This window comes from Heptranchias perlo, chromosome 12 (genome assembly GCF_035084215.1).
Source record: "Heptranchias perlo isolate sHepPer1 chromosome 12, sHepPer1.hap1, whole genome shotgun sequence".
NCBI lineage: Eukaryota > Metazoa > Chordata > Chondrichthyes > Hexanchiformes > Hexanchidae > Heptranchias > Heptranchias perlo.
Genome location: NC_090336.1, coordinates 60,915,856 through 60,942,885, shown reverse-complemented (window position 1 = coordinate 60,942,885; position 27,030 = coordinate 60,915,856). Strand labels below are relative to the sequence as shown.

The 27,030-nt window shown below is 44.2% G+C and overlaps 1 protein-coding gene across 2 annotated transcripts in view; it reads right to left on the bottom strand.

Annotated features, from left to right (window-relative positions):
• mpped2a (metallophosphoesterase domain containing 2a) overlaps positions 1–27,030 on the bottom strand; it is a 175,550-nt gene that overhangs the window by 138,670 nt on the left and 9,850 nt on the right. For both annotated transcript variants that reach the window (XM_067994212.1, XM_067994211.1), the window contains exon 3: positions 15,033–15,214. In XM_067994212.1, coding sequence (XP_067850313.1) covers positions 15,033–15,214 — 182 coding nt within the window. The remainder of the gene's footprint in view (positions 1–15,032; positions 15,215–27,030) is intronic.

Sequence of the window (27,030 nt, the reverse complement as noted above, 5' to 3'; positions counted from 1 at the left end):
CTGGTTCCCTTTTATCCACCCTGTACGTTATGTCCTCAAAGAACTCAAGCAAATTTGTCAGACATGACTTCCTCTTCGTAAAGCCATGCTGACTTTGTCCTATTAAATTATGCTTATCCATATGTTCCGCTACTGTCTCCTTAATAATAGACTCCAAAATTTTACCCACCACAGATGTTAGGCTAACTGGTCTATAATTTCCAGCCTTCTGCCGACTACCCTTTTTAAATAACGGTGTTACATTAGCAGTTTTCCAATCTGCCGGGACCTTTGCCGAGTCCAGAGAATTTTGGAAAATTATTACCAAAGCATCCACAATCCCTACTGCCACTTCCCTCAAGACCCTAGGATGTAAGCCATCAGGTCCAGGGGATTTGTCCACCTTGAGTCCCATTAATTTACTGAGTACCAATTCCTTAGTGATTTTAATCGTATTTAGCTCCTCCCCCCCAGAGCCCCCTGTTTGTCCAGTGTTGGGATATTCTTAGTGTCCTCTACCGTAAAGACTGAAACAAAATATTTGTTCAGCACTTTTGCCATCTCCATGTTTCCCACCATTAATTTCCCGGTCTCATCCTCTAAGGGACCTACGTTTGCCTTAGCCACCCTTTTTCTTTTTATATAACTGTAGAAACTCTTGCTATCTGTTTTTATATTTTTTGCTGATTTATTTTCATAATCTATCTTCCCTTTCTTAATCAATCCTTTAGTTACTTTTTGGTGTCTTTTGAAGACTTCCCAATCTTCTATCCTCCCACTAAGTTTGGCTACCTTATATGTCCTTGTTTTTAGTTGGATACTATCCTTAATTTCTTTACTTAGCCACAGATGGCTGTCATTTCTTTTACACCCTTTTTTCCTCAGTGGAATATATTTTTTGAAAGTTGTAAAATAACTCCTTAAATGAACACTACTGCTCATGTACCATCTTACCCTTTAATCTATTTTCCCAGTCCACTTTAATCAATTCTGCTCTCATACCATCATAGTCTCCTTTATTCAAGCTCAGTACGCTTGTTTGAGAACCAACCTTCTCACCCTCTAATTGGATATGGAATGTAACCATGTTATGGTCACTCATTCCAAGGGGATCCTTAACTCGGACATTATTAATTAATCCTGGCTCATTACACAGGACCAGGTCCAAGGTTGCTTGCCCCCTTGTAGGATCAGTTACATATTGCTCAAGAAATCCATCCCTAATACACTCAATAAACTCTTCCTCAAGGCTGCCCTGCCCAATTTGATTTGTCCAGTTAATATGATAGTTAAAATCCCCCATAATTATAGCTGTTCCCTGATGACATGCCCCGACTATTTCCTGATTAATACTTCTTCCAGCAGAGTTGCAACTATTAGGAGGCCTATATACTACACCCACTAGTGGTTTTTTTCCCATTATTATTCCTTATCTCTACCCAAACTGTTTCATTATCCTGATCCTTTGTCCCAATATCATTTCTCTGTATTACAGTGATTCCTTCCTTTATTAACATAGCCACCCCACCTCCCCTTCCTTCCTGCCTGTCCTTCCTGATTGTTAAATACCCTGGCATATTTAATTCCCAGTCGTTGTCACCCTGCAGCCATGTTTCTGTAATGGCCACAAGATCATACCCATACGTCGTTATTTGTGCCGTTAACTCGTCCATTTTGTTACGAATGCTACGTGCATTCAGATAAAGAACTTTCAAATATGTTTTGTGACACTTAGTTCCTGCTTTTTCCTTTTTTAACACTTTACCTTTTACTCCATACCTTCTGTCCCTTCCTGACACGCTTTCCTCTGTCTACCTGCTCAGGTTCCCAACCCCCTGCCACAGCTTTGATGCTGGGTTAATCGCCTTGCGCCTTCTAGTTTTCATTTTATCTGTCGTGCCTAAAGTACACTTTCTTTCTGCTGCTCTACGCTTTTCCCTTTCACTTGTTCTTGAACAACTGTTTGTACTATTTGTATTGTAGATTTCCCCTAGGTCTTCCCCTCTCTTGCTGCTCTCAACTTTATTCCCTTCTGACTCCCCGCTCAGGTTCCCATCCCCCTGCCATTCTAGTTTAAACCTTCCCCAACAGCACTAGCAAACACCCCCGCGAGGACATTGGTCCCGGTCCTGCTCGGGTGTAACCCGTCCTGCTTGTACAGGTCCCGCCTTCCCCAGAACCGGTCCCAATGTCCCAGGAATCTAAATCCCTCCCTCCTACACCATCCCTGCAGCCACGCATTCATCCTATCTATTCTCCTGTTCCTATACTCACTAGCACGTGGCACTGGTAGTAATCCTGAGATCACTACCTTTGAAGTCTTGCTTTTTAATTTATCTCCTAACTCCTTAAATTCACCTTGCAGGACCTCATCCCTTTTTTTACCTATGTCGTTGGTACCAATATGGACCACGACTACTGGCTGTTCACCCTCCCCCTCCAGAATGTTGTGTTAATAAAGGTTACAGTAACCGTTGCAGTCTTAAAAGGGGCCAATGTTCTGAACTTGCTCTTCCGGCAGGGAGCCGCACCCACTGGCAGTGCACATCGGGAAATCACAGCGCTCTCCCCGCAACATCCCCTCCCCCCAATGAAGGCTGGGGAAGTGTCAGCAATGTTCTGATTTGTGCTCCCGCTGGGCGAGGCTCCGCTGCAAGGGCGCACATTGAGAAAACTGGATTGGAAGAGCAAAGCACCCGAGAAACTGTGTGGGCCTTGTCTCAGTAAGGGCAAGCATTATGCTGTCATTTTAAAAAGTGGTTATCTTTTTTTTATCTACCACTGCCTTTCATCTAAAGCCTTGGCTTGCTCACAAAACGCAGCTACCAAGAAATGGATTAATTACTTGCAAGGTAGCAAAGGGCAACTCTTCTACTGAAATTATGCAACCCGCAGACTGAAACAATATCAAGTTTGAACCCCTGCCAATGAAAACATTGCTACTGATACCATCATCCTTTACAGACAAGAGCACTCAGACTTCAGAGGGGGACTCAGGGATAATACAAGGGTTCATTCAGGACCACAGGAGACCAGTCCTGTGGTAGCGACCACAAGTGAGATTAGAATGCGTTATTGGCACATTGGCTGTAAAGTTTGGACTACTTTTGATTGCCACGGGGAGGTCGGAGAGGAATTTCTCAGATTTCCCACCGCCCCCCCCTCCCCCAAATTGGCCCGGCTTTTAAAATCTGTTTTTTCACCTCTCCCCAGAGATCATCACATGGTTTTGGGTAGGGTGAGGGGTGTATATATTGTGGTATCACAATTGTGTGGGACAGGCTGGATGGACCAGAGGGTTTTTCCTGGCCATCATTGTTCGCATTATCTCCATTGCACAGAGGCAAATTCGCCTTTGTCTGTAATATCCCCAGATACACTTACTGTGAGCACCACAGTCTGTAACTTCCCCAGGTAGGAACAGGAGGAGGCCATTCAGCCCCTCGACCCTGTTCCACCATTCAATTAGACCATGGCTGATCTGTATCTTAACTCCATTTACTCGCTTTGGTTCCGTAACCCTTAATACCCTTGCCTAACAAAAATCTATCAAGCTCAGTTTTGACATTTTCAATTGACCCCCAGCCTCAACAGGATTTTGGGGGACAGAGTTCCAGATTTCCATTACCCTTGACTGAAGAAGTGCTTCCTGACATCACCCCTTGTCGGCCTAGCTCTAATTTTAAGGTTATGCCCCCTTGTTCTGGACTCCCCCAACCACAGGAAATATTTACATGTGCAGTGAACGAGGGCAGGATTGCTGAATCGCCCCTAGTGATTACACTTCAAAAGTAATTCAGTGTACATCGAGAACTTTGGAACATCGTGAACACGTGGCTAGTCGTCCCATGACTGCACACTCTCTCTGTCCTACTCCGCCCTTGTGCGATTATCCCAGTTTAAAAAAGTCTAAACACATCCACCATCAGATACAATACTTTCAACCATCACGTCTGCCTCTGCTGTAAGTAGCCATAGTTTTTTTTGTGTCTTTCACTTCTCTGGGTTCACTGGCCAGCACTCTGACAGCTGCACGTCTCTCAATATCTCGCTCTCAATTATTAAAAAAGTCCGTATAAATGAATCACTAGCTAGAGAAAATGGAAGTTAGAAAGCTGAACCGAGATACTTTCTGAATAATTGGTCAAGGGAATTCTTAAATCTGGAAACAGCATATTGGCAGGCTCACTAATGCAATATAAAAAAGGCAGAACTGTATTGCTACACAGGAATTTCATATTAACCAAATATGGTTTGTTGCAATCACACTGTTGTTCAATGAGTGACAAATATAGAATTATTTATAACCCGTATCAATTTTTTAAAAACGTTTGTGTGAGGACAATTTCAGCTGAACCAATGTAGGATTAAAGTACATGGAATGGAGCCAAAATTGGAACATTTGAAAATGTGCCTCTGGACTAATCCTGGGGCATGTTCGTATACTGAACATAAAAGCTGCAACACGGTCTAGACTAACTAACACCTGGGAGTAAAAAGAAAGAACTTGCATTTATATAGCGCCTTTCACGTCCTCAGGGAGTTCCAAAGCGCTTTACAGCCAATGAAGTACTTTTGAAGTGTAGTCACTGTTGTAATGTAGGAAACGCAGCAGCCAATTTGTGCACAGCAAGATCCCACAAACAGCAATGAAACAAGTGACCAGACAATCTGTTTTAGTGATGTTGGTTGAGGGATAAATATTGGCCCAGGACACCAGGGAGCACTCCCCTGCTCTTCTACGAAATAATGCCGTGGGATCTTTTACGTCCACCTGAGAGGGCAGACGGGGCCTCGGTTTAACATCTCATCCGAAAGATGAGAATTATATAGAGTTGAATGGGTACACAAGAATAATTCCATAGAGAACAATGGATACCTGGAAGTTGTTAAATGGAAAATAATGGACACTTGGGAGTGATTATAAGCAGAATAACTAATACCTCAGAATGATTAAATTAAAAATATCACATATCCGGGAATGATTATACACAGAATAAGATACCCAGGAGCAATTACATAGGGAATAATAGACACTTACGTCAGCTTGACACAGTGATAGCATTCCCACCTCTACTGAAAGGGTGGAGGAAGCATATTAGTAACTTTCAAAAGCAACTATCAAAAGGGAATTGGATATATACTTAAAAGGGAACAATTTGCAGGGCTATGGGGAAAGAGCAGGAGAGCTATCCTTTATTTATCCCTCAACCAGCAACTAAAACAGATGATCTGGTCATTTATTTCATTGCTGTTTGTGGGATCTTGCTGAACGCAAATTGGCTGCTGCGTTTCCCTGCATCACAACAGTGACTACACTTCAAAAATACTTTGTTGGCTGTGAAGCGTTTAGGGTGTCCTGAGGTTGTGAAAGACACTATATAAATGCAAATCTTTCTTTCTTCTTAATGGAACGGTGAACCTGTTTGCTTGAAATGGGTTAACACCTCTGTGAAAATGGCAGAGAGGGGAAGGTCACACAAACGCGTTCGACTCTCATCTTGCTGATATCTGTTCAACGCAGGTCGCTTACAACAGCAATTCAACCCTGTCACCGTGTCAAAGTTCGTAAAGCTCGTGCTTTTCTCTCGCTGCTTTTGGCACGAGCAAAGCTGCTTACCGGAATTACTGACGAATGCACTGCCGGTGATCGGCCAAACTTAAGGGCAGAACGCGCACGGTAGTCATGGCAGCCGAAACTAGATACTGCAGAGTCATTTCTGTGAGGCACCTCACCAGACACAAGTGCAGATCAGAGATCATAGAATCTTACAGCACTTGGCCCATCGTGCCTGTGCCAACCCTTTGAAACAGCTATCCAATTAGTCCCACTCGCACCCCCACCCCCGGCTCTTTCCCCATAGCCCTGCTAATTTTTCCCTTCAGATATTTATCCAATTCCCTTTTGAAAGTTACTATTGAATCTGCTTCCACCACCCTTTCAGGCAGTGCATTCCAGATCATAACAACTCGCTGCATAAAGAAATGTTTCCTCATGTCACCTCTGGTTCTTTTGCCAATCGCCTTAAATCTGTGACCTCTGGTGACCAACCCTCTTGCCACTGGAAACAGTTTCTACTTATTTACTCTATCAAAACCCTTCACGATTTTGGACACCTCTATTAAATCTCCTCTTAACCTTACAGGTATAACGCCATAGTCAACAACTTGCATTTAAAGAGCACCTTTCATGCAGTGAAACGTCCCAAGTTGCTTTCACAGTGGTGTAATCAGACAATATTTGACACCAAGCCACATAAAGAGATATTAGGACAGGTGACTAAAAGCTTGGTCAAAGAGGTAGGTTTTAAGGAGGGTCCAAAGGAGGAGAGAGAGGGTGTGAGGCGGAGAGGTTTAGGGAGGGAATTCCACAGCTTGGGGCCCAGACAGCTGAAGGCACGGCCGCCAATGTAGGGGCAAAGGAAATCGGGGATGCGCAAGTGGCCAGAATTGGAGGAACTCAGAGACCTGGGAAGGTTGTGGGGCTGGAGGAGGTTACAGAGATAATCCCCAACCCTCGACCGGCGCTCAATGGCAGCAAGGCTCTGGGGGAAAATGATCTCCCCCAAATCCATGGCAGCATTGTGCACCGAGATTGTTGATTTTCCTTGGTTAAATCGTAGGGACGTGCAGTTTTTAGGTTGAAGATTCTCCAGGACTTGAGCATGCAGTACTGCCCAGCCAGAAGAGGCTCGTCATCAACCCCAACACTTGCTGTCAATTGTGAAGTGCCTGACTCAGTAAAACATGCTGTTGTAATTTAAAGGCGTCTAATCATAATATTTGTTCCGACAAATTCAATTAATAACAAGTGTCTGAGCCTATCCCAGCTGCAGGCCTCTGCATTTGTGTAAAATACGAGTTAAATTGGTTCCCGTAGAGAAAGATGAAACAGTTCACTTTTAAAAAAAATTATAGGCATTGTTTTTTCTTTTAATACACATTCTGGGACCATATGGTACACAAATGCGCTTATCTCATGGGTGCACATACGTATCATTCTCTTGACGCTCCCAGCGTGTCTCCCAAAAGATGTGCCAGGCCCCAGCAGCCAGTAAAGGGCTGCTACCTGTTGCTGCCAGGCACTTCCCCGATGTGGGGGTGGGGGGTGAGGGGCACCAGGCATTGAGAAAGCGGGGGGGTGGGGGGAAATTGCTTTTTAAATGGCGGACTTTGCTTCAGCACCTGTTCCAAATGGACGCCAAGTGGCTGGGACGCAGCTGCTCCATCCACATTATGATATGGCTGCCTGATTTACATTACCAGGTTATAGTCCAACAGCTTTATTTGAAATCACAAGCTTTCGGAGCTTTCCTCCTTCGTCAGGTGAGTGGAAGGAGGAAAGCTCCGAAAGCTTGTGATTTCAAATAAAGCTGTTGGACTATAACCTGGTGATGTAAGACTCCTTACATTTGTCCACCCCAGTCCATCACCGGCATCTCCACATCATGATTTACATTAAAGTCAGGGCTGCCCTGCCAATGAGCCTACGTCTTGCGCGCTGGCTTCGAGCCCTCTTGGCAATTGCCACCCACACCAGGGGTTTGCCAAACACCTCAACCCGGCTGTAGGCCTCAGGCCTCAGCACCCAATTTTCTGGGATGTGGATGCCCAGTGCGCTTCAGTGCATTCAGCCCCTATTACCTACTTCTTTTATTACAAGAAGTTAAACACTGTAAGACAAACAGATAGAAAAGTTTCTTTTTAAAATTTAAAGCTTTACAATTTTTTTTAATCAACAAAAAAGAGACAATCGTACACTAAGTTTCACACTGATAATATTCTCAATAGTGCCCCTACAGGACAATACATGGGCAGCATAGTTCTGCACATTCCAAGGCAACTTATATAGAATTACAAAGAATGTACAGCACAGGGACAGGCCATTCGGCCCAGCAGGTCCATGTCGGTGTTTATGCTCCACACGAGCCTCCTCCCGCCACTCTTCATCTTACCCTATCAGCACCTCCTTCTATTTCTTTCTCCCTCACGCGTTTACCTAGCTTCCCCTTTAAATGCTTTAGGACCAAGAGAAGCAGTGGGTGAGGGCAGATGATCTGCATTAGGGCGCACAGGGATCTATCCTACCTTTGTCTAGCAATGGTAAATGCCCAACTGGTTCTCCAATGCCCTTCAGGGACGGGAACCTACTGCCCTTACCCGGACTGACCTACACGTGACTCCAGTTCCACGCTACGTGATTGACTCTTTATGCCCTCTGAAGTAGCTCAGCAAGCCACTCAGTCGTCCCACAACCTTCTCAGGTAAACTAGGGATGGGCAATAAATGTAACCTTGCCAGCGAGACCCACATCCCGAGAACAAATAATAAGAACAAAGGAAATCCAAGGATGGGCTTGCTTACTAAAGAGGTTTTCTTGCCTGTCTATCTGCACAAAGATGACTCATAGGTATTCATCATACAACTGATCACTGTCTAAAGGTTAGGTGGGCACTGACCCTGCATACATAGGTCCATTTCTTTCCATTTCTTTCCAACTGAAGTCGAGCTTGGGTCTGATAGTCGTGCGATTGCTAAAGTGGGTGTGAGCCTCAGTTAGGAGGTCATGCATTATGTTGAAGAACTCCACACAATTACAAAATGAGCCCACCACAGACTTATGTAACCAGGCAATCGTTTGCCTTGAAATTATTACTTAATGTTGCCTCTCATTTTAGAAAAAAAAATCTCAGTTCTTGCAGATAATAACACAGCTGATGGTTCAATTGTTAACAAGTCTTATTGAAAAGACAGAGTTACCCCATCCATAATGCCGACTGCCAACTCACCGACCCGAGAAGGTGGTGGGACAACTGAGTGGCTTGCTAAGATACTTCAGAGGACATAAAGAGCCAATTACGTAGCATGGAACTGGAGTCACATCTAGGCCAGACCGGTAAGGATGGTAGGTTCCCTTATGCTGAAGGACAACAGAGAACCAGCTGGGTTTTTAACCACAATCCGGCAACTTTAATGGTAATTTTTTTCTGGTGCTAATGCACAAATTACCAGATTTATTGAATTTGAGATTTGGGATTTAAACCAACAACCTCTCAGTTGCTAGCCCGTTAGCATAACCGCTACACTACCACACCCTAATAACAGGTAATAGGTCTCTCTCTCTCTCTCCTTTTGCTGAGTAAGACAGTTATAGTACCCACAAACCCCACAGTCCTAGTTGGAATCAGAACAAACCCAGTTCCAAAAGGAATGAAGCTCATTCATAGAATCATGGAATCTTACAGCACAAAAGGAAGCCACTCGGCCCATCATGCCTGTGCTGGCTCTTTGAAAGAGCTGTCCAATTTAGTCCCACACCCCAGTTTTTTCCCCATAACCCTGCAAATTAGTCCTCTTTAAGTACACGTCCAATTGTCTTTTGAAAGTTCCTATGGAATCTGCTTCCGCCACTCTTTCAGGTAGAAAATTCCAGATCTTAACAACCCTCTGTGAGAAAAAAATTCTCCTGATTTCCCCTCTAGTTCTTTTGCCAATTATTCTAAATCTATGACCTCTGGTTACCGACCCACATGCCAGAGGAAACAGCTTCTCCCTACTTACTCTATCACGGGTACGGTAGCATAGTGGACTAGTAATCCAGAGACCTAGAGTCATGAGTTCAAATCCTGCCATGGTAGCTGGGGAATTTAAATTCAATTAATTAAATATAATCTGGAATTAAAATACTAGTGTCAGTAATGGTGGCCATAAAACTACTGGATTGTTGTAAAAACCCATCTGGTTCCTTTAGGGAAAGAAACCTGCTGTCCTTACCTGGTCTGGCCTATATGTGACTCCAGACCCACAGCAATGTGGTTGATTCTTAAATGGCCTAGCAAGCCACTCAGTTGTAAAATCTTGCTTAAAAAAAGTCACAATAAGAATAAAACCAGACAGACCACTAGGCACTGGACACAACAAAGACAAACCATGCAAAGTCGTCCTCACTAACATCTGGGGATCTATAAAGCCATCCTTGGCCCACATTGGTCTGACCAAGTCTATCACTGAACCCAGCTTGGCTGAGTAATGTGCAAGAATGCACTGCCATGCTTAAACTAGAATCATTTAGCACAGAAGGAGGTCATTCGGCCCATCATGCTGACTCTTTGAAAGAGCTATCCAATTAGTCCCTCTTTCCCCAAAGCCCTGCAAATTTTTCCTTTTTAAGTATTTATCCAATTGCTTTTTGAAAGTTGCTGTTGAGTCTGCTTCCACCGCCCTTTCAGGCAGTGCATTCCAGATCGTAGTAACCATCAGATGAAATGCAACTTCAAACGCCAAGCTTATTTGTGAGGGAAGTCCTTTTCACAATCGTGAGGACTTTTCTTAGTGCCTGGAACAGATAGAAAGGAACCTCACCTTCTACCATTCCCAAATGTGAAGGGGTTAATAGTATGGAGACAAACAGTATATTACACTCTCAGCCACTTAAAGGCCAAACACTATTAAAAAACCTCAATACTTTCCCTTAATAAACAAGTTATAGACTTAACTTCTTTTTGCGAGGTGTTGGGATAGCCTGAAACTACAGCAAGTGTTGGCATAATCCGCCACAATTTAATAAGAAAAGCCATCCCTCAGTTTCTGAAACTCTGGAATATCCCCTGTGTGTATCACAGATCAATTTATGTGGCATTTTTTCACTAATCAAAAACAAATGGAAGGTTAAAATCAGCTTACTGTGTTCTGAGCAGCAAGGAGGCAAAGTACAATTATTGTAAATAAATTACATTTCCCACACTCAAGGTAGATTGTTCAGAGTACATTTGAGTGTAATCAAACGTTACTTTTGAATATGTCAATAGGTAATTCCATTTTCTATCCAAGACAGACTTCAAACAAATAATTTAATTTTTTTTAATTGTAGCTTCTAAAATTCTAAAAATCACACCATATCATGGCATATGTATTATTCACAGAAAAAAAGCTTATCGCACATTGTTAAATGTCTCTGGGAAACTACAGCAATCCTGTCTTTGTGTCAGCCGTGGCTCAGTTGGTAGTACTCTTGCTTCTGAGTCATAAAAGTTATAGGTCCCAGTCCCACTCCAGAGATGTGAACACATAATCCAGGCTGACACTCCAGTGCTGTACTGAAGGAGTACTGCACTGTCGGAGGTGCCGTCCTTCAAATGAGATGTTAAACTAAGGCCCCAGCTGCCCTCTCTGGTGGATGTAAAAGATCCTGTGGCACTATTTTGAAGAAGAGCAGGGGAGTTCCCCCCCCGGGGTCTTGGTCAATATTTATCCCTCAACCAACATCATTAAAACAGATTATCTGGCCATTATCACATTACTGTTTGTGGGGCCTTGCTGTGCTCAAAATGGCTGCCGCGTTTCCTATATTACATTGGGCCGAAGGGCCTGTTTCCATGTTGTAAACTTCTATGATTCTATGATTCTATTACAACAGTCATTACAACAGTTTCCTACATTACAACTTCAAAAAGTACTCCATTGGCTGTAAAGCACTTTGGGATGTCCTGAGGTTGTGAAAGGTGCTATATAAATGCAAGTCTTTCTTTTAAATGATGTTGAAACAACAAATGGAAGGAGAACTCCATTGCCCTTCTCACAATGCTGTTGATAAAGAATTGAAAATCATAAGAAGCCTACAGTACAATCCATTGATCAAAATGCTACTGATAGATAACTGAGTGAAAAGAGGATTTATATATAAACTGAAGAAACCAGCCACACCTTTTCTTTGAAGATCTTCTATTGTATCTTGTCTAACCATCTACATAAATTTCACACAACCTATAATGGGCTACTGGCAACATGACAACATGGCCAACCCCTGCTCCTATTTCTTATGTTCTTATAGCAGGGATGGTGGATTGCCATTGTTCTTTGAGGAGAATAAATACAGGTCCTCACTTACAAAGTAGTGGGATTAATAGCAAACACCACATTACACAGCATAACCCACCACTGATGGTGCATTCCCATTGTTTTACTGACAGTATCAAAGGCTTGCAGCCCAAAGGCACTGAGCAAGTGATGAAGGCTTTCGTTCATGAGCAAATAAAAGAACAATTACAAAGCAGTCACCCAGACTGACAATCCACCTGTTGGACCAGGATCATTTCACTGGGGTTAGGGATGGGGGGGAATGGGTGCAGCCTGTTAGACAATAGATCACGTGTTTAATAATGCTCTAGATTTGATTGGTGCAATCTCGGACTGGGAAGCTACCAACATTGCCACAGTGTTAGAAAATGGAACAGATTATATAGTATCCTCAGGACCTCCCAAGGCACTTTTACAGCCAATTAAGTACTTTTTGAAGTGTCACTGTTGTAATGTAAGAAACACAGCAACCAATTTGCACACAGCAAGGTCCCACAAACAGCAATGTGATAATGACAAGATTATCTATCTTAGTGATGTTGGTTGAGGGACAAATACTGGCCAAGACAAACTCCACTGTTCTTCTTCAAAATAGTACCATGGGATCTTTTACATCCACCTAAGAGGGCAGATAGGGCCTCAATTTAATAGCTCATCTGAAAGGCAGCACCTCCAACAGTGAAGCACTAGAGTGCAAGAGTAGATTTTGTACTCAAGTTGCTGGAGTGGGGCTTGAACCCACAACCTGCTGACTCAGTGGCGAGAATGATATCAACTGAGCCACAACTGACACTGTATAACAAACCTCATAGGCGGAGAGTACATAGGAAAAATGGGTGGGCTGTGTCACGGGGGCGCGCTCCCCCCTCGCATGATTTGCCTATCGCCCTGCACCCAAGTGCAAAAGAGAAAATGTGTCCTGATGTACTTAAGTACCTATGCCCACTGAGTATGAATGCTCAACACACTCATACCAAATTCCTCTCACCTCCATTTCAACAACAGAGACATCAACCCCTTTAAAATATACAGCTTAATGCCCCTGTTAAAATAACAGAGGGTGGAATTTACTTCTCGTGTGTTATGTTTCTACAATAATAAGATAGCCAACAGTCATTTCATAGGAACATGTAGGCCATTCAGCCCCTCGAGCGTGTTCCGCCATTCAATTAGATCACGGCTGATCTGTAGTTTAACTCCATCTACCCGCCTTGGTTCTGTTGGCCTTAATAACCTTGCCTAACAAAAATCTATCAATCTTAGTACTGAAATTTTCAATTGACCCCCAGCCTCAACAGCTTTTTGGGGGAGAGAGTTCCAGATTTCGATTACACTTTGTGTGAAGAACTGCTGCCTGACATCATCCCATCACTTTCTCAGTAAGTTTTATACTAAAAACCCAACCGGTTCACTAATGTCCTTCAACGAAGGTAACGTGCCGCTCTTACCCGGTCTGGCCTATATGTGACTCCAGTCCCACACCAATACAGTTAACTCTTAACTTTCCTCTGAAGTGGCCTAGCAAGCCGTACAAAGAATAACAAGACCTTCACCACACGGACTGCAGTGGCTCAAGAAGAAGGCCCACCACCACCTTCTCAGGGGCAATTGGAGGTGAGCAATAAATGGCAGCCTTGCCAGCGATGCCCACATCCCAAGAATCAAAAAAATGCCCTAAAGGATAGTGTGGTCCTAGGAGATAAGCAGATGGGGAGTTTGCCCGTGCTCTCCACTGGTCCGCTGAACATTAGCTAATTAGAATACTTTGTGGTCACTTCAGACTTACCAACCGACATCTAAGTTCTGTAGGCTTAGGTATGTGAGGTGTGCCTCTCCGAAACCCCTTCCCATCGACACAAAACTGGCGGGTGCAATTTGGGGTGCGAAGACTAGAAATCACTCTGAGGAGAAGTGGAATGAGAGTCCCTCTTGCAACGAGTGTCACTCCCCTTCATTCCAGCGTCAGGTCAGCACAATCCCCGACTCCAGATTGTGGCCGCACATGCACTATAACTGCAGTGTCAGTGCTGAGCAAAACCTCTTTTCACCGACACTGCAGTTGTAGTGTGGATGAACCCTTACGACAACAACAACAACTTGCATTTATATAGCACCTTTGATGTAGTAAAACGTCCCAAGGCGCTTCAAGGGAGCGTTATCAATCAAAATTTGACGCCAAGCCACATAAGGAGCTATTTCGACAGGTGACCAAAAGCTTGGTCAAAAGAGGTAGGTTTTAAGGATCGTCTTAAAGGAGGAGAGACAGGTAAAGAGGCTGAGAGGTTTAGGGAGGGAATTACAGAGCTTAGGGACTAGGCAGCTGAAGGCACGATCGCCAATGGTGGAGCGAAGGAAATCGGGCATGCTCAAGGGACCAGAGCTAGAGGATTGCGAAGTTCTCAGAGGGTTGTAGGGCTGGAGGAGGTCACAGAGACACGAGTAAGTGATGGGTGCCATGTGCGCCCCACGGCCATCTTTCCAATTAGTGCAGAATTTGCAGATTCCATCTCACTGCTCTTGAAACTTGGATCCCAAAAGAGGCCTTCGGACAAAGGGAGACTGTCATTCCTCTCTACCTGGGCGAGGCTTTTAATCCAGGTCTGAGAGACGGAGGAGCAGTGGTCCTGAAACTCTGCTTCACCCAATCTGCGAGACAGACCATGGCAAGTAGGCAACTCAAGGAAAACTGTTTGTTTACCCCATGGGAAGAGAGACTACTTCAAAAAAAAACTGGAAAGTATATGTGACAAGAGAGCGCATTTCTCCATTTGAATCCCACAACATCTAATCTGAACAATACAACAAAGGGCGCATTCCTTTCCTCCCGTTATCTGTTAGTTATTAACTACTGGGAACGGGGCGGAGGTACATAATAAATTTTAAGAACCGTCCTCCAGCGTGAACCACTTCAGACGCACAAAAAGATCTCCATTGTGTCCATTTTCTCTCTCAGCCTCTCAAGCTTAGTGATTATGATAAGATAATTTTATATAAAGGATACTTTGATTGGGGAGGAAAGGAGGAGGGGGTAGGGGGAAAGGTGGAAAATATTGTTAATTAGAATTCCGCGACCCTATTGTAGCAACCTGCAGTCACCGGGGTACTTTGATTTAATTATCAAAATTGTGAATGGCATTCGTACAACAAGAGGTTAATTAGGGTCACACAGAGCGATCAAAAAAAAAATGGACTCTTACCTAACCAATCGTTGAACTTCTTAACCTCCGTGGGGAGTCCCAGCTCTGTGAAATCGCCCGTGTGAAGCAGTATGTCCCCATACGGCATCTGAATGCCATCTGTTCGGGAGTGTGTATCAGAGACGCAGACAAATCGTGTGTGGCCTGCCGGTTTCGGAGTGTCATATGGGACAGGGTCAACCCTGAGTGCAAGCACAATGAGATAAAAGAGACAAAAATCACGGCATTAACAAGACATTAATATAGCTGCTGCTTCCTCATTAGTGACCGGACCAGATAGAAATGCAGACCAGTTAGCATTAATTAACCTTTAAATTGCAAAAGTGCTCCACTGATAACTTGCACACACACACGCACATGGGTCACTCAGGGAGTGGGAAATATAGGCAGCGTTAGAAACCATATCCATTTTTTTTAATAAATTAAATTGCAATTACAAATGATTTACAATACCTCATTAAAAATTACGCTCTAATTAAAGTCACTTCAGAAACTGAGTCCAATGCTGTTCGACAATTAATTTAACATTTTTCAGACAAGGAGAAATCAATTTCATTTTTTTCCACCAGGAAAAGGTTTCTCAACTGAAGAAAGCACTTGTGTGTCTGCTTATTTTTTAAACACATGATTTATTAACCCATTAAACACCGCAGGAGTATAATAAGGACAGAAAATTAGGTTACGACTCGAATCTGTTCAGAGAATGCTATGAGGTAAAGGAATATAGTTCTTCAATTTCCTTTGTTTTTTTTTAAAAAAACAAGAATACATCACAAGAAAGATCTAGATGCTGAAGGCCATTTGACCCATCTTAATTCATCCTATACTTCCCCCATTATAACGCCCAATTGTTTCTTAAATGACTCTAGGGTTTTTGCCTCTACCATAGCCAGATGTGTTGGTCACTCTTTGTGTGAGGAAGAACGTACTGGTAATAAATTTGCCTTTTGCTAGTGTGAACCAGTTTTCCCTCTTGGCTGGGACCTCTGAATTTAGGGAACAGTCTCGTGGCTCTTCTCTGAACTAATCCCACCCCCCACCGTGCCCCTCCCCCAAGAGCCAGAATGTCTCCCTTGTGTCTTGGTAGGAGAGAGAGTTGGAGTGATTTAGGGAGGGAAGTCCAGATTTGCTGAATAGCGGTCTGGAGTGGCTGATTTCTCTACGCCCTTCACTATCTCATGAGCTGAGAAAATGTACATACAAATTCTCAATAAGACACAGGTGAAGCATCCTCAGGTAGAATAAGGGCACCTTGTAAAACAAAGGAGTGCAAGTGGGGGGGAGTGCTGCTCAAACTGTACAGTGGTCTAATCAGACCTCACTTCAAGTATTGTGTCCAGTGCAACAGTGACTACACTTCAAAAAGTACTTAATTGGCTGTGAAGCACTTTGAGACATCCAGAGGACATGAAAGGCACTGTATAAATGCAAGTTTCTTTACTCACCTCCCAAACTCGACACAGGTGAGGGACTTCAGTTATGTGGAGAGATTGGAGAAGCTGGGGTTGTTCTCCTTAGAACAGAGAAGTTTAAGTGGAGATTTGATAGAGGTGTTCAAAATCATGAACGGTTTTGATAGAGTAAATAAGAGAAACTGTTTCCAGTGGCAGAAGGGTCGGTAACCAGAGGACACAGATTTAAGGTGATCGGTAAAAGAGCCAGAGGCGACATGAGGAAACTTTATTTTATGCAGCGAGTTGTAATGATCTGGAATGTGCTGCCTGAAAGGGTGGTGGTTAACAGTAACTTTCAACAAGGAATTGGATAAATGCTTGAAGGGAAAAAATTTACAGGGTTATGGGGAAAGAACAGGGGAGTGGGACTAATTGGATAGCTCTTTCAAACAGCCAGCACAGGCACGATGGGTGTCCTCCTGTGCTGTACCTACTACAATACTATGATAAAATAAACCCCCTCGCCTGCTGGCCCAATGAGCTTCTCTTCAGTAATTGAGCCAGGAAAGCCTCCTATTTGATCTCCAGTCTGTACTGAATCCTAGAATGATTACCGCACAGAAGGAGGCCATTCAGCCCATCGAGTCCGTGCCGGCTCTCTGCAAGAGCAATCCAGCTAGTCCCACTCCCCCGCTCTATCCCCGTAGCCCTTCAAATTTTTTCCCTTCAAGTACTTACCCAATTCCCTTTTGAAGGCCATGATTGAATCTGCCTCCACCACCCCCTCAGGCAGTGCATTCCAGATCCTAACCATTCGCTGTGTAAAAAAGTTTTTCCTCTTGTCGCCTTTGGTTCTTTTGCCAATCACCTTAAATCTATGTCCTCTGGTTCTTCGCCCTTCCGCCAGTGAGAACAGTTTCTCTCTATCTACTCTGTAGAGATTCTACAATTGACCTTGGCACCCCTGAGGTAGGAGGGTTGGCGTGGGGAAATCGGCCACTCCTGATCACTATCCAGCAACTTCTGGTGCAAGTGCCCCATGTGGACATTGGAATGAGAACAGCACCAAGCTCGGCCGTGATGCACCCTATGGTAAATAGCCCACCTACATTCACTGCCTGGGCTTACACGGAAATAATGCAACAATATAAAGCTGATGAAAAGAAAGAAAGACTTGCATTTATATAGCATCTTTCACATCCTCAGGATGATTAAAAGCGCTTTGCAGCCAATGAAGTACTTTTTGAAGTGTAGTCACTGTTGTAATGTAGGAAACGCAGCAGCCAAATAACGCACAGCAAGATCCCACAAATAGCAATGTGATGATGACCAGATAATCTGTTTTAGTGATTTTGGTTGAGGGATAAATATTGGCCAGGACACCAGGGAGAACTCCCCTGCTCTTCTCAGAATAGTGCTGTGGGATCTTTTATGTCCACCTGAGGGGACAGACGGGACCTCGGTTTAACCTCTCATCCAAAAGACGGCACCTCCGACAGTGCAGCACTCCCTCAGTACTGGCACTGGATTGTCGGCCTGGATTACGTGCTCAAGTCTCTGAACCCATGACCTTCTGACTCAGAGGCGAGAGTGCTGCCCACTGAGCCACGGCTGACACCTAGCTGAGCTAGTTCGAAATGGTTTGAAAGCCCATCAGGGCTGTGCAAGTTTTCGTTAACTGTGCACCTCCCTGATGTTCATCCATCGTTCCATAGACCAACAAAGGAAACTTTTTGATCAGTCAAAAAGACAAAACCTGCTCAAAAATGTTCTTAAATTGTTATTGAGATTCAAAATGGCATTTCTACAACAAAAAAGTTATTTAACATGGGTTTGTGATTATACAAAATGATCAAAAGCACAGGTCAGCAACTCCTGGGATTCCACCCACAGCTTTTCATAAATTTAAGATGAACTCAAGAGCAAAGCTTCCTCGCAGCGAGAGGCTCCCAAGCAGCACATCAGCCTTATTCACAGCCGTGAGTTTATTCTGTACCACGACCGATAATGCATACAGTCCGAGAGCAAATCTGTCTGGATGTTGAAGGATCGGTTCAGCACCCAAAACAATTGTAATATAACAAAATTAGACTGGGGTTTTTTCCACTCCCACCTCTCCCCCCACCCCCCCCTATCCTCCCCCCCTCATCCTTTAGTCTTTTTCCAGCAAACTGTGTCAAGATCTACTCTATAACGCAAAGAAGTCTGATGGGTTTTTTTCTTAAGTTCATTCTCGGGATGTGGGCTTCGTTGGCAAGGCCGGCATTTATTGCCTGTCTCTAGTTGCCCCTTGAGAAGACAGTGGTGGGCATCCTTCTTGCAGCCCATGTGGTGAAGGTGCTCCCACAGTGCTGTTAGGTCGGGAGCTCCAGGATTTTGGTCCAACGACAACGAAGGAACGACCGATACATGTCCAAGTCGGGATGGTGTGTGGCTTGGAGGGGAGCTTGGGAGATGATGGTGAGCCAACACATTATGTCATTGGATGGCAGGGTCGCAAGGTGGCACCTGGGTTTTCGCCCACAGTGAGACCCTGGTCTCAGCCTGGTTTCGAGGGTCAAGGTGACAAAGCAGAGGTCAAGTCTTTCCTCCGTGTGGAGGGAAACAGCAAGGTGGGGGGGAATTAGCGGATAAACCACCTCAGGAACCTCCTGGTGGCCGGTTACGGAACTGCACTGGGAGGCTGCACAATGCAAGCGAGCAATTAAAAGAGCCTTTTTTTGGGGAGTGTAGGAAATCAACTGGAAATCTTGTGGAAGAGGTTATATGACAGATAAAGCTCCAAATTTCACCCATGCTCGCAGGATTAGTCTGGAGAATGTGAAGGAATATTCTGTTGTTCCACCCAATTCTCCAACAGATTTAGCGAGAGAAACATGCCAATAAACGAACTGCTACTGAGATTACACCACAGGATCTAGACACAGGACCCACTCCTTCCGCACAGCTGTGGCGACTCCCCAAGCAGCAGTGGCCCACGAGCCTGATTGGGTCAGGGTGCCTGGGGTCAGGCAATTTGCATCTTATTTGACGGGCGTTCACGTCAGGATTGGTGCATCTTTGGTGGGGAGGGGGTAGGGTTCAGCAAAATACTAACAGAAAGAAAAGAACAAACTTGCATTTCTGGAGCGCCTTTCACGACCTCAGGACATATCAAAGCCAATGAAGTATTTCTGAAGTGCAGTCACTGTTGTAATGTAGGAAACGCAGCAGCCAATTTGCGCACAGCAAGATCCCACAAACAGCAATGACCAGATCATCATTTTTTAAGTGCTGTTGGTTAAGGGATAAATATTAACCAGGACACCGGGCGTAGAACTCCCCCGCTCTTCTTCTAATGGGATCTTTTATGTTCAGGCCTCGGTTTAACGTCTCATCCGAAAGACGCCTTCCACTATGCTGGCCAGCTGCTTGTGCGCGAAGCCGGCAGGTCTGGCTGGAAACAGCAGCGGGAGTTTAGAATTGTGCAGCACACTGAGGGCATCGGAGGTGGGACAAGTGGGACAAGTGGGAATACTAGCGGATGACCCCAGTCCCGCCTCCACTGGCGATCACCGGTGACGAGGAGGTGGATGCAACAACACAAGAAAATCCCAGGGCAGAGATAACAACTTGCTTTTAAATAGCGCCTTTGTTAAACAACCAGATGCGCTTCACAGTAATGTAATTGGACAAAAAATTGACACCCAGCCAAAGAAGGAGACATTAGGACAAGCTTCGTCAAAGAGATAGTTTTAAGGAGCATCTTAAAGGATGAGAGGGTTAGGGAGGGAATTCCAGAGCTTAAGGCCTAGGCAGCTGAAGGCACAGCCGCCAATGGAGGGGCAGTGAAAATCGGGGATGCACAAGAGGCCAGAATTAGAGGGACGCAGAGTTCGCAGAGGGTTGTAGGGCTGGAGGAGGTTACAGAGATAGAGAGGGGCGAGGCCATGGAAGGATTTGAACACAAGGATGAGACTTTTAAATTCGAGGCCTTGGTGGACTGGGAGACCCGGCGTAAGTGAGCCCTTGGCCCAATATGTGAATCTGAAACTCTCCGTTTACCCCAGATGTGCCCTGAATCCGCTGGCATGTACTCAGGGCCCTGTACTCTAAAAGCAATAAAATACAATGTTATTCGTGTCTCTACAGACTGAGCAATTGGAACTTCCAAGCTAGATCCTCCCCATCTAATACCTAATCTTCAATGGTAGTCAAACTTATCTCTCTTGATAGGTTGGGTTTCCTTTGGTACTCCATGAAATTTCTCCACGAACTTTCTTAAGCACACTTTTGTATTTTTTTTACAAGATTCAGGCAATAAAATGATCAAAAGCAATCTGTAGGCCAACAGCCCACGGGATTCCACTTGCTACTTTTACCAATTTAAAATAAAATCGGCCGGCATGGAGGAAGAGATAAGAAGAATAATATCAACGCTTGCTGATGATTCAAAATTGCAGGGCTTAGCAAATTCTGAGGAATAATGGAGGAGTTTACAGGAGGGCCTCACACACATTACGTTATGTACAGAGACCAGAAAAGCTGCGGCTGTTTTCCATAGAACAGAGAAAGTTAAGGGGAGATTTGATAGAGGTGTTCAAAATCATGAAAGGTTTTGATAGAGTAAATAAGGAGAAACTGCTTCCAGGGACAGAAGAGTCTGTAACCAGAGGACACAAACTTAAGGTAATTGGCAAAAGAACCAGAAGGGAGATGAGGAAAACGTTTTTTTTTATGCAGCAAGTTGTTATGATCTGAAATGCACTGCCTGCAAGGGCGGTGGAAGCAGATTCAATTATAACATTCAAAAGGGAATTGGATAAATACTTGAAAGGGAAAAAATTACAGGACTATGGGGAAAGAGAAGGGGTATGGGACTAATTGGATAGCTCTTTCAAAGAGCCGGCACAGGAACGATGGGCCGAATGGCTGCCTTCCGTGCTGAACCCCAATGTATGGGTAACAGCAGTCACAGGACAGGGTTACTGAGCAGGTCATTTTAAGATGCATCTCACAGGCCTCCGAGATCAAAGAGACAATTCCATGTTGGGCGGTAGCAGATCAGGCAAAATTTTAAAAAGCGCCAAAATTATTTCACGATCTAATCAATTAATGAGAACATTTTTTAAAATCGCCAACAAGGCTCTAGCACTTCATTAATCAGCAACTGTTCCAGAACAGCTGGCATAAAATATCCAGCCCTTTGCTTTCTTTGTAAAGGGGCCAAATTATTGCACCTTTTTAAATGAATAAGTATGTGTACTTCAGAGGTGTTTCCTTTAAGTGTGTACCCTCGGCAACCAAATTCAATATTGTGGGAAATCTGTTGTGCATTTACGAGGAACCAAGCTCAATTCTCCAAGGACAGAGAAATAAGTTTTAATTCATTACAACCACCGCCCCTCCTACCCAAAAAAAACCACTGGATTTTATATACACAGCAATCAGCAGAACACAAGGGAATCTCTCTTTGGCCCGCTGCAGAAACGGGAGGTGAACAAACTGATTTGATTTTCTGGTGGTGTTTTTTTTTCTCTCCCGCAATCACCACAGACGTCTTTTTATTGGTGGGGGGGGGGAGATGTCATGTGTCCGTTGTGGAGCAGAACCATATCCTGTCAGATACTTGTACTTTAACGGAGCACAAAACGTCACTGTGTGCAGCAGCAGCAGGCTGGTGAGTTGAGTCGGAAGTCAGCAATCAAGGAGCTCGATTCCAATTAGTGCCCCGCAGTTTCCCACTGCCGTTCAGTTTCAACGGGACGTTAGCAACTTAAAGCGGCTGGACGCTGATTGGGATCAATCGCTAAGAGTTCCCTCGAATTGGGAGGGGAGTCCATAAACCCATTCAGATTGGCAGGTGTCACATGAACAGAAGTCCACTGTATTTCCAAGACCCTCACGTCCAATCCTGTTAAATCAACTTTTAAAAATCAACAAATCAAAACGGAGGGCAAAGTTCACGTTCAACTCCTTTGTGTGACAGGGGTCAGAAGTCCTGGTTCATGACCTCTGCCCATTGTGCTCCTTGCCTCTCCACTTTGTTTTTGCTCAGTCCCATTAAGGTGGGTTGCTCATCTACCAATTTTGTGTCAGCCGTGGACACATTGTGAGCATTGCACCATGTAATGCACAATGTGTTATTCTGCTGCTAAATAGTGCCTGTTTAGCTTCAAGGTGACAAAAATCCATCCGTTGTTAAGTAAACACAGTGTTATGTCAACGTAATTGTTGTTTTGTCAGGGAACTCTGCTGATTAGAAACCACTCGTAAGTTTGAAGCTGCAGGTCAGAGACAGGTCAGGTGAGTGACTGGCTTTCTTTATCTCTTAAAGATTGGTTTTTGCAACTGTAACCAAGTGTTGACGTCTGGGGTGTGACATCTGGTGTCCACAAGGTGCACCATTTTCTTTGTATAAAGAGCTATCAGAAAACATTTAAACAAATGCATTTCTGACAAGCATGGACCAGGATGCAGGAAATTCAGGAAACAATTCCTCACTAGGTTAGATGTCAGGAGGTGGTTCTTTTCCCAGAGAATAGTGGACCTCTGGAACAGGTGCCGACTCATGCGGTGGACGCCGAGTCGCTGAATTCCTGACCTGTTACTGGCCGGGGCAGAGATCGCCTCTCACACAAGGGTAAGTACGGCATAGAATTATCAGGGTCAGAGTGATCTCCTGGAATAGTTTTGATCACCTAAAGGGTCGGAGAGGAATTTCTCAGATTTTTTTTTTTCCAAATTGGCCTGGGGGTTTTTAAATCTAGTTTTTCGCCTCTCCCAGGGGATCACATGGTTTTGGGTGGGGTGGGGAGTGTATATATTGTTGGTAACACTCTCTCATCTGAGTTAAAAGGCTGTGGGTTCAAGCCCAACTCCAGAGAGTTGTGCACATAAATCAAGGCTGACACTCCCAGCGCAGTAGTGAGGGAGTGCTGCACTGTCGCAGGTGCTGTCTTTCTGATGAGACATTAAACCAAGTCCCTGTCTGCCCTCTCAGGTGGATGTAAAAGATCCCATGGGACTATTTCAAAGAAGAGCAAGGAAGTTCTCTCTGGTGTGTTGGCCCATATTTATCCCTCAAGCAACATCATTAAAAGAACAGATTATCTGGTCATTATCACACTGCTGTTTGTGGGACCTCGCTGTGTGCAAATTAGCTGCTCTGTTTCCCTATATTACAGCAGTGGCTACACTTTGCTGTAAAGTGCTTTGGGATGTCCTGAGGTCATGAAAGGCGCTATATAAAGGCAAGTTCTTTCTTTTTTCCAGTGTCAGGTAGGTGTTAAAGATCAACTGGAAGAGGAAGGAGTTCTCCTGGTTCTGGTCAATATTCTTCTCCCCCCCAACCAATAAACTGGTCATTCACCTCATTGCTGTTTGCTGGACGGTGGTGGTACAAAATGGCTGCTGGGTTTGCCGACACAATGAGAGTCACTCTAAAACAATTCATTGGATGTGAAGTGCTTTGAGACCCTGTTGAGAGATGTGATGAAGGGCTATATGTGAGTGTAGGTGTTTCTTTGCAAGTCTTGCTCTCTGGGTTCACATCTTCCATCAGTGCCCCGTTTTACCATTCACATTTAGATGTGCTGCCCACATTAGAACACCAGATGGCAGGAAAAAAAGGTGCACATTTTTTTTAACATCTCCACAGCTTGTGTCACCTGTGAAAAAGAATTCCCTTTCTTTTTAAAAAAAAAATCAGTGCAACACCACAAAATGAACTGCAGAAATGGCAGATGTGGAAAATATGAAACTTTATCCTCGGTGCCAAAATATATATATATATATACTTTTTAAACTATCAGACCTCCCATGGCATTGCTCACAGTGAGTCAGAGGATACACTGCTTTATAGCAATAGGGACATTATCAAAAAAAGTGTGACAGGAAGTGCAACACCTGCAGTGCTCACTATTCTCAAGACTTGATACATTTCATATATAAATCATACACTTGGTGAGTTGGATGGAGCATTGCACCATGTAATGCACAATGTGTTATTCTGCTGCTAAATAGTACCTGTTTACTTTAAGGTGACAAAAATCCATCTGTTGTTAAGTAAACACAGCGTTATGTCAATGTAATTGTTGTTTTGTCAGGGAACTCTGCTGATTAGAAACCACTCGTAAGTTTGAAGCTGCAGGTCAGAGACAGGTCAGGTGAGTGACTGGCTTTCTTTATCTCTTAAAGATTGGTTTTTGCAACTGTAACCAAGTGTTGACGTCTGGGGTGTGACATCTGGTGTCCACAAGGTGCACCATTTTCTTTGTATAAAGAGCTATCAGAAAACATTTAAACAAATGCATTTCTGACAAGCATGGACCAGGATGCAGGAAATTCAGGAAACAATTCCTCACTAGGTTAGATGTCAGGAGGTGGTTCTTTTCCCAGAGAATAGTGGACCTCTGGAACAGGTGCCGACTCATGCGGTGGACGCCGAGTCGCTGAATTCCTGACCTGTTACTGGCCGGGGCAGAGATCGCCTCTCACACAAGGGTAAGTACGGCATAGAATTATCAGGGTCAGAGTGATCTCCTGCAATAGTTTTGATCACCTAAAGGGTCGGAGAGGAATTTCTCAGATTTTTTTTTCCCAAATTGGCCTGGGGGTTTTTAAATCTCGTTTTTCGCCTCTCCCCGGGGATCACATGGTTTCGGGTGGGGTGGGGAGTGTATATATTGTGATACACAAGGTATGACAGTTGTGTAAGACAAGCTGGATGGACCAGAGGGTCTTTTCCTGTTCATCATTGTTCGTATTTATTTCTGTCAGGTCAAAAAAAAAATGAAAGCACATGTAAAGATTTTATTGCAGTGAGTCAGTACGAAGCTCAGCACTGTTTCTCTGACAACTATACCGTACTATCTTAGGGTTTTACGAAATCAGTCCACGGTGAAAACCTTTTTACAATAAATACTGAAACAAAGCATAGTGGTGACACACAGGCTTGCTGCATTTGACAAAAGGTCTGCTATCTATTTAAAATCAAAAACGGTGACAGGAGCTGAAAAAACACACAGCACAGAAACTGGGCCACACAGGCACAAGTTAATTATCACAGTGTCCTCCCAATAGCTAGTGTCCAAAGACAGCGCCCAGTAGGGTATAAACCGTGCTGCCCAAAAGCCCCAAGCATCAATCACAGGTACATGCGGGGTTGGCTGATTTCAGCTGGGGGAAGGAGTAGAAGAAATTGTACTCCCCCAGTTGTAGGCCCTGAGCTAGGGGAAAGGAAGAACGTGTATTTATATACAGCCTTTCATGTCCTCCCAAATGAATTCCTTTTCAAGTGCAGTCACTGTTATTATGTAGGGAAACGTGGCAGTCATATTTGCAAACAGCAAGCTCACCACGAGATAAATGGCCAGCTAATCTTATTCATTCCCAGGACATGGCAAGGCTGGCATTTATTGCCCTCCCCTAGTTGCCCTACTGAGTGGCAGTTAAGAAACCACATTGGTGTGGGGCTAGAGTCACATATAGGCCCAGACCGGGTAAGGACGGCAGATTTCCTTCCCTAAAGGACATTAGTGAATCAGATGGGTTTTTACAACAATCCGACAGCTTCATGGTCACTTTTACTGACATCAACATTTATACTTCCAGAATTTTTTAAAAACAAATTCAAATTCTTAAACTGCCATGGTGGACTATGAACTCACATTCCCAGGAACGTAACTACTACACTACCACACCCAGACAGTGACGACTTTCCTCCTATTGGGCACAACTAGGTTTGAACCCAGGGTTCCAGAGGTGAAAGGTCAGTGGCGTCTATCCCACTGAATCACCCGGCTCCCATACCTGTGCTATTTAAACAGAGATATTAACTCCTTTAAAAAAAAAATGAGCACCTCAATTAAAATAGCGGACACAGAAGAATGCCTCATTAAACGTCCATTCACTAATGGGGCAGCAGTCAGTTCTAGGCCTATCTATGCAATACAGTGACACCCTGTGTCTGGCAATTTATCTCTGGATGTGAGAAGATGGTGATTTCTACACCAAGTACCCACACCTTTATATATAGAACCCCCGCGCACCCCCACCAAGTATGGCAGCCAGTCTGCCGGATTGAATCACTGCGATAGTTTTCAATTGGCTCCAATTTTTAAATGTACGTATACTGGGCATTCCAAGTCCTCACACTGCACCTGGGCATGAAAGATTGCCCGGGCACAGCATATGGGAGGAAAATCAGGCAAGGAGCTTCACATGCCCGTGATAGAGCCTGTCTGATTTTCCTCTATGCACTGAGCCTGGGTGATCCTGGACGCAGAGAAGATGTTTCCACTTGTGGGGGAGACGAAAACTAGGGGCCATAAATATAAAATAGTCACTAATAAATTCAATAGGGAATTCAGAAGAAACTTCTTTACCCAGAGAGTGGTTAGAATGTGGAACTCGCTACCACAAGGAGTAGTTGAGGCGAATATCATAGATACATTTAAGGGGAAGCTAGATAAACACATGAGAGAGAAAGGAATAGAAGGATATGCTGATAGGGTTAGATGAAGTACAGAGGGAGGAGTCTCGTGTGGAACATAAACACCGGCATGGACATGTCGGGCTGAATGGCCTGTTTCTGTGCTGTACATTCGATGTAATTCTATCCT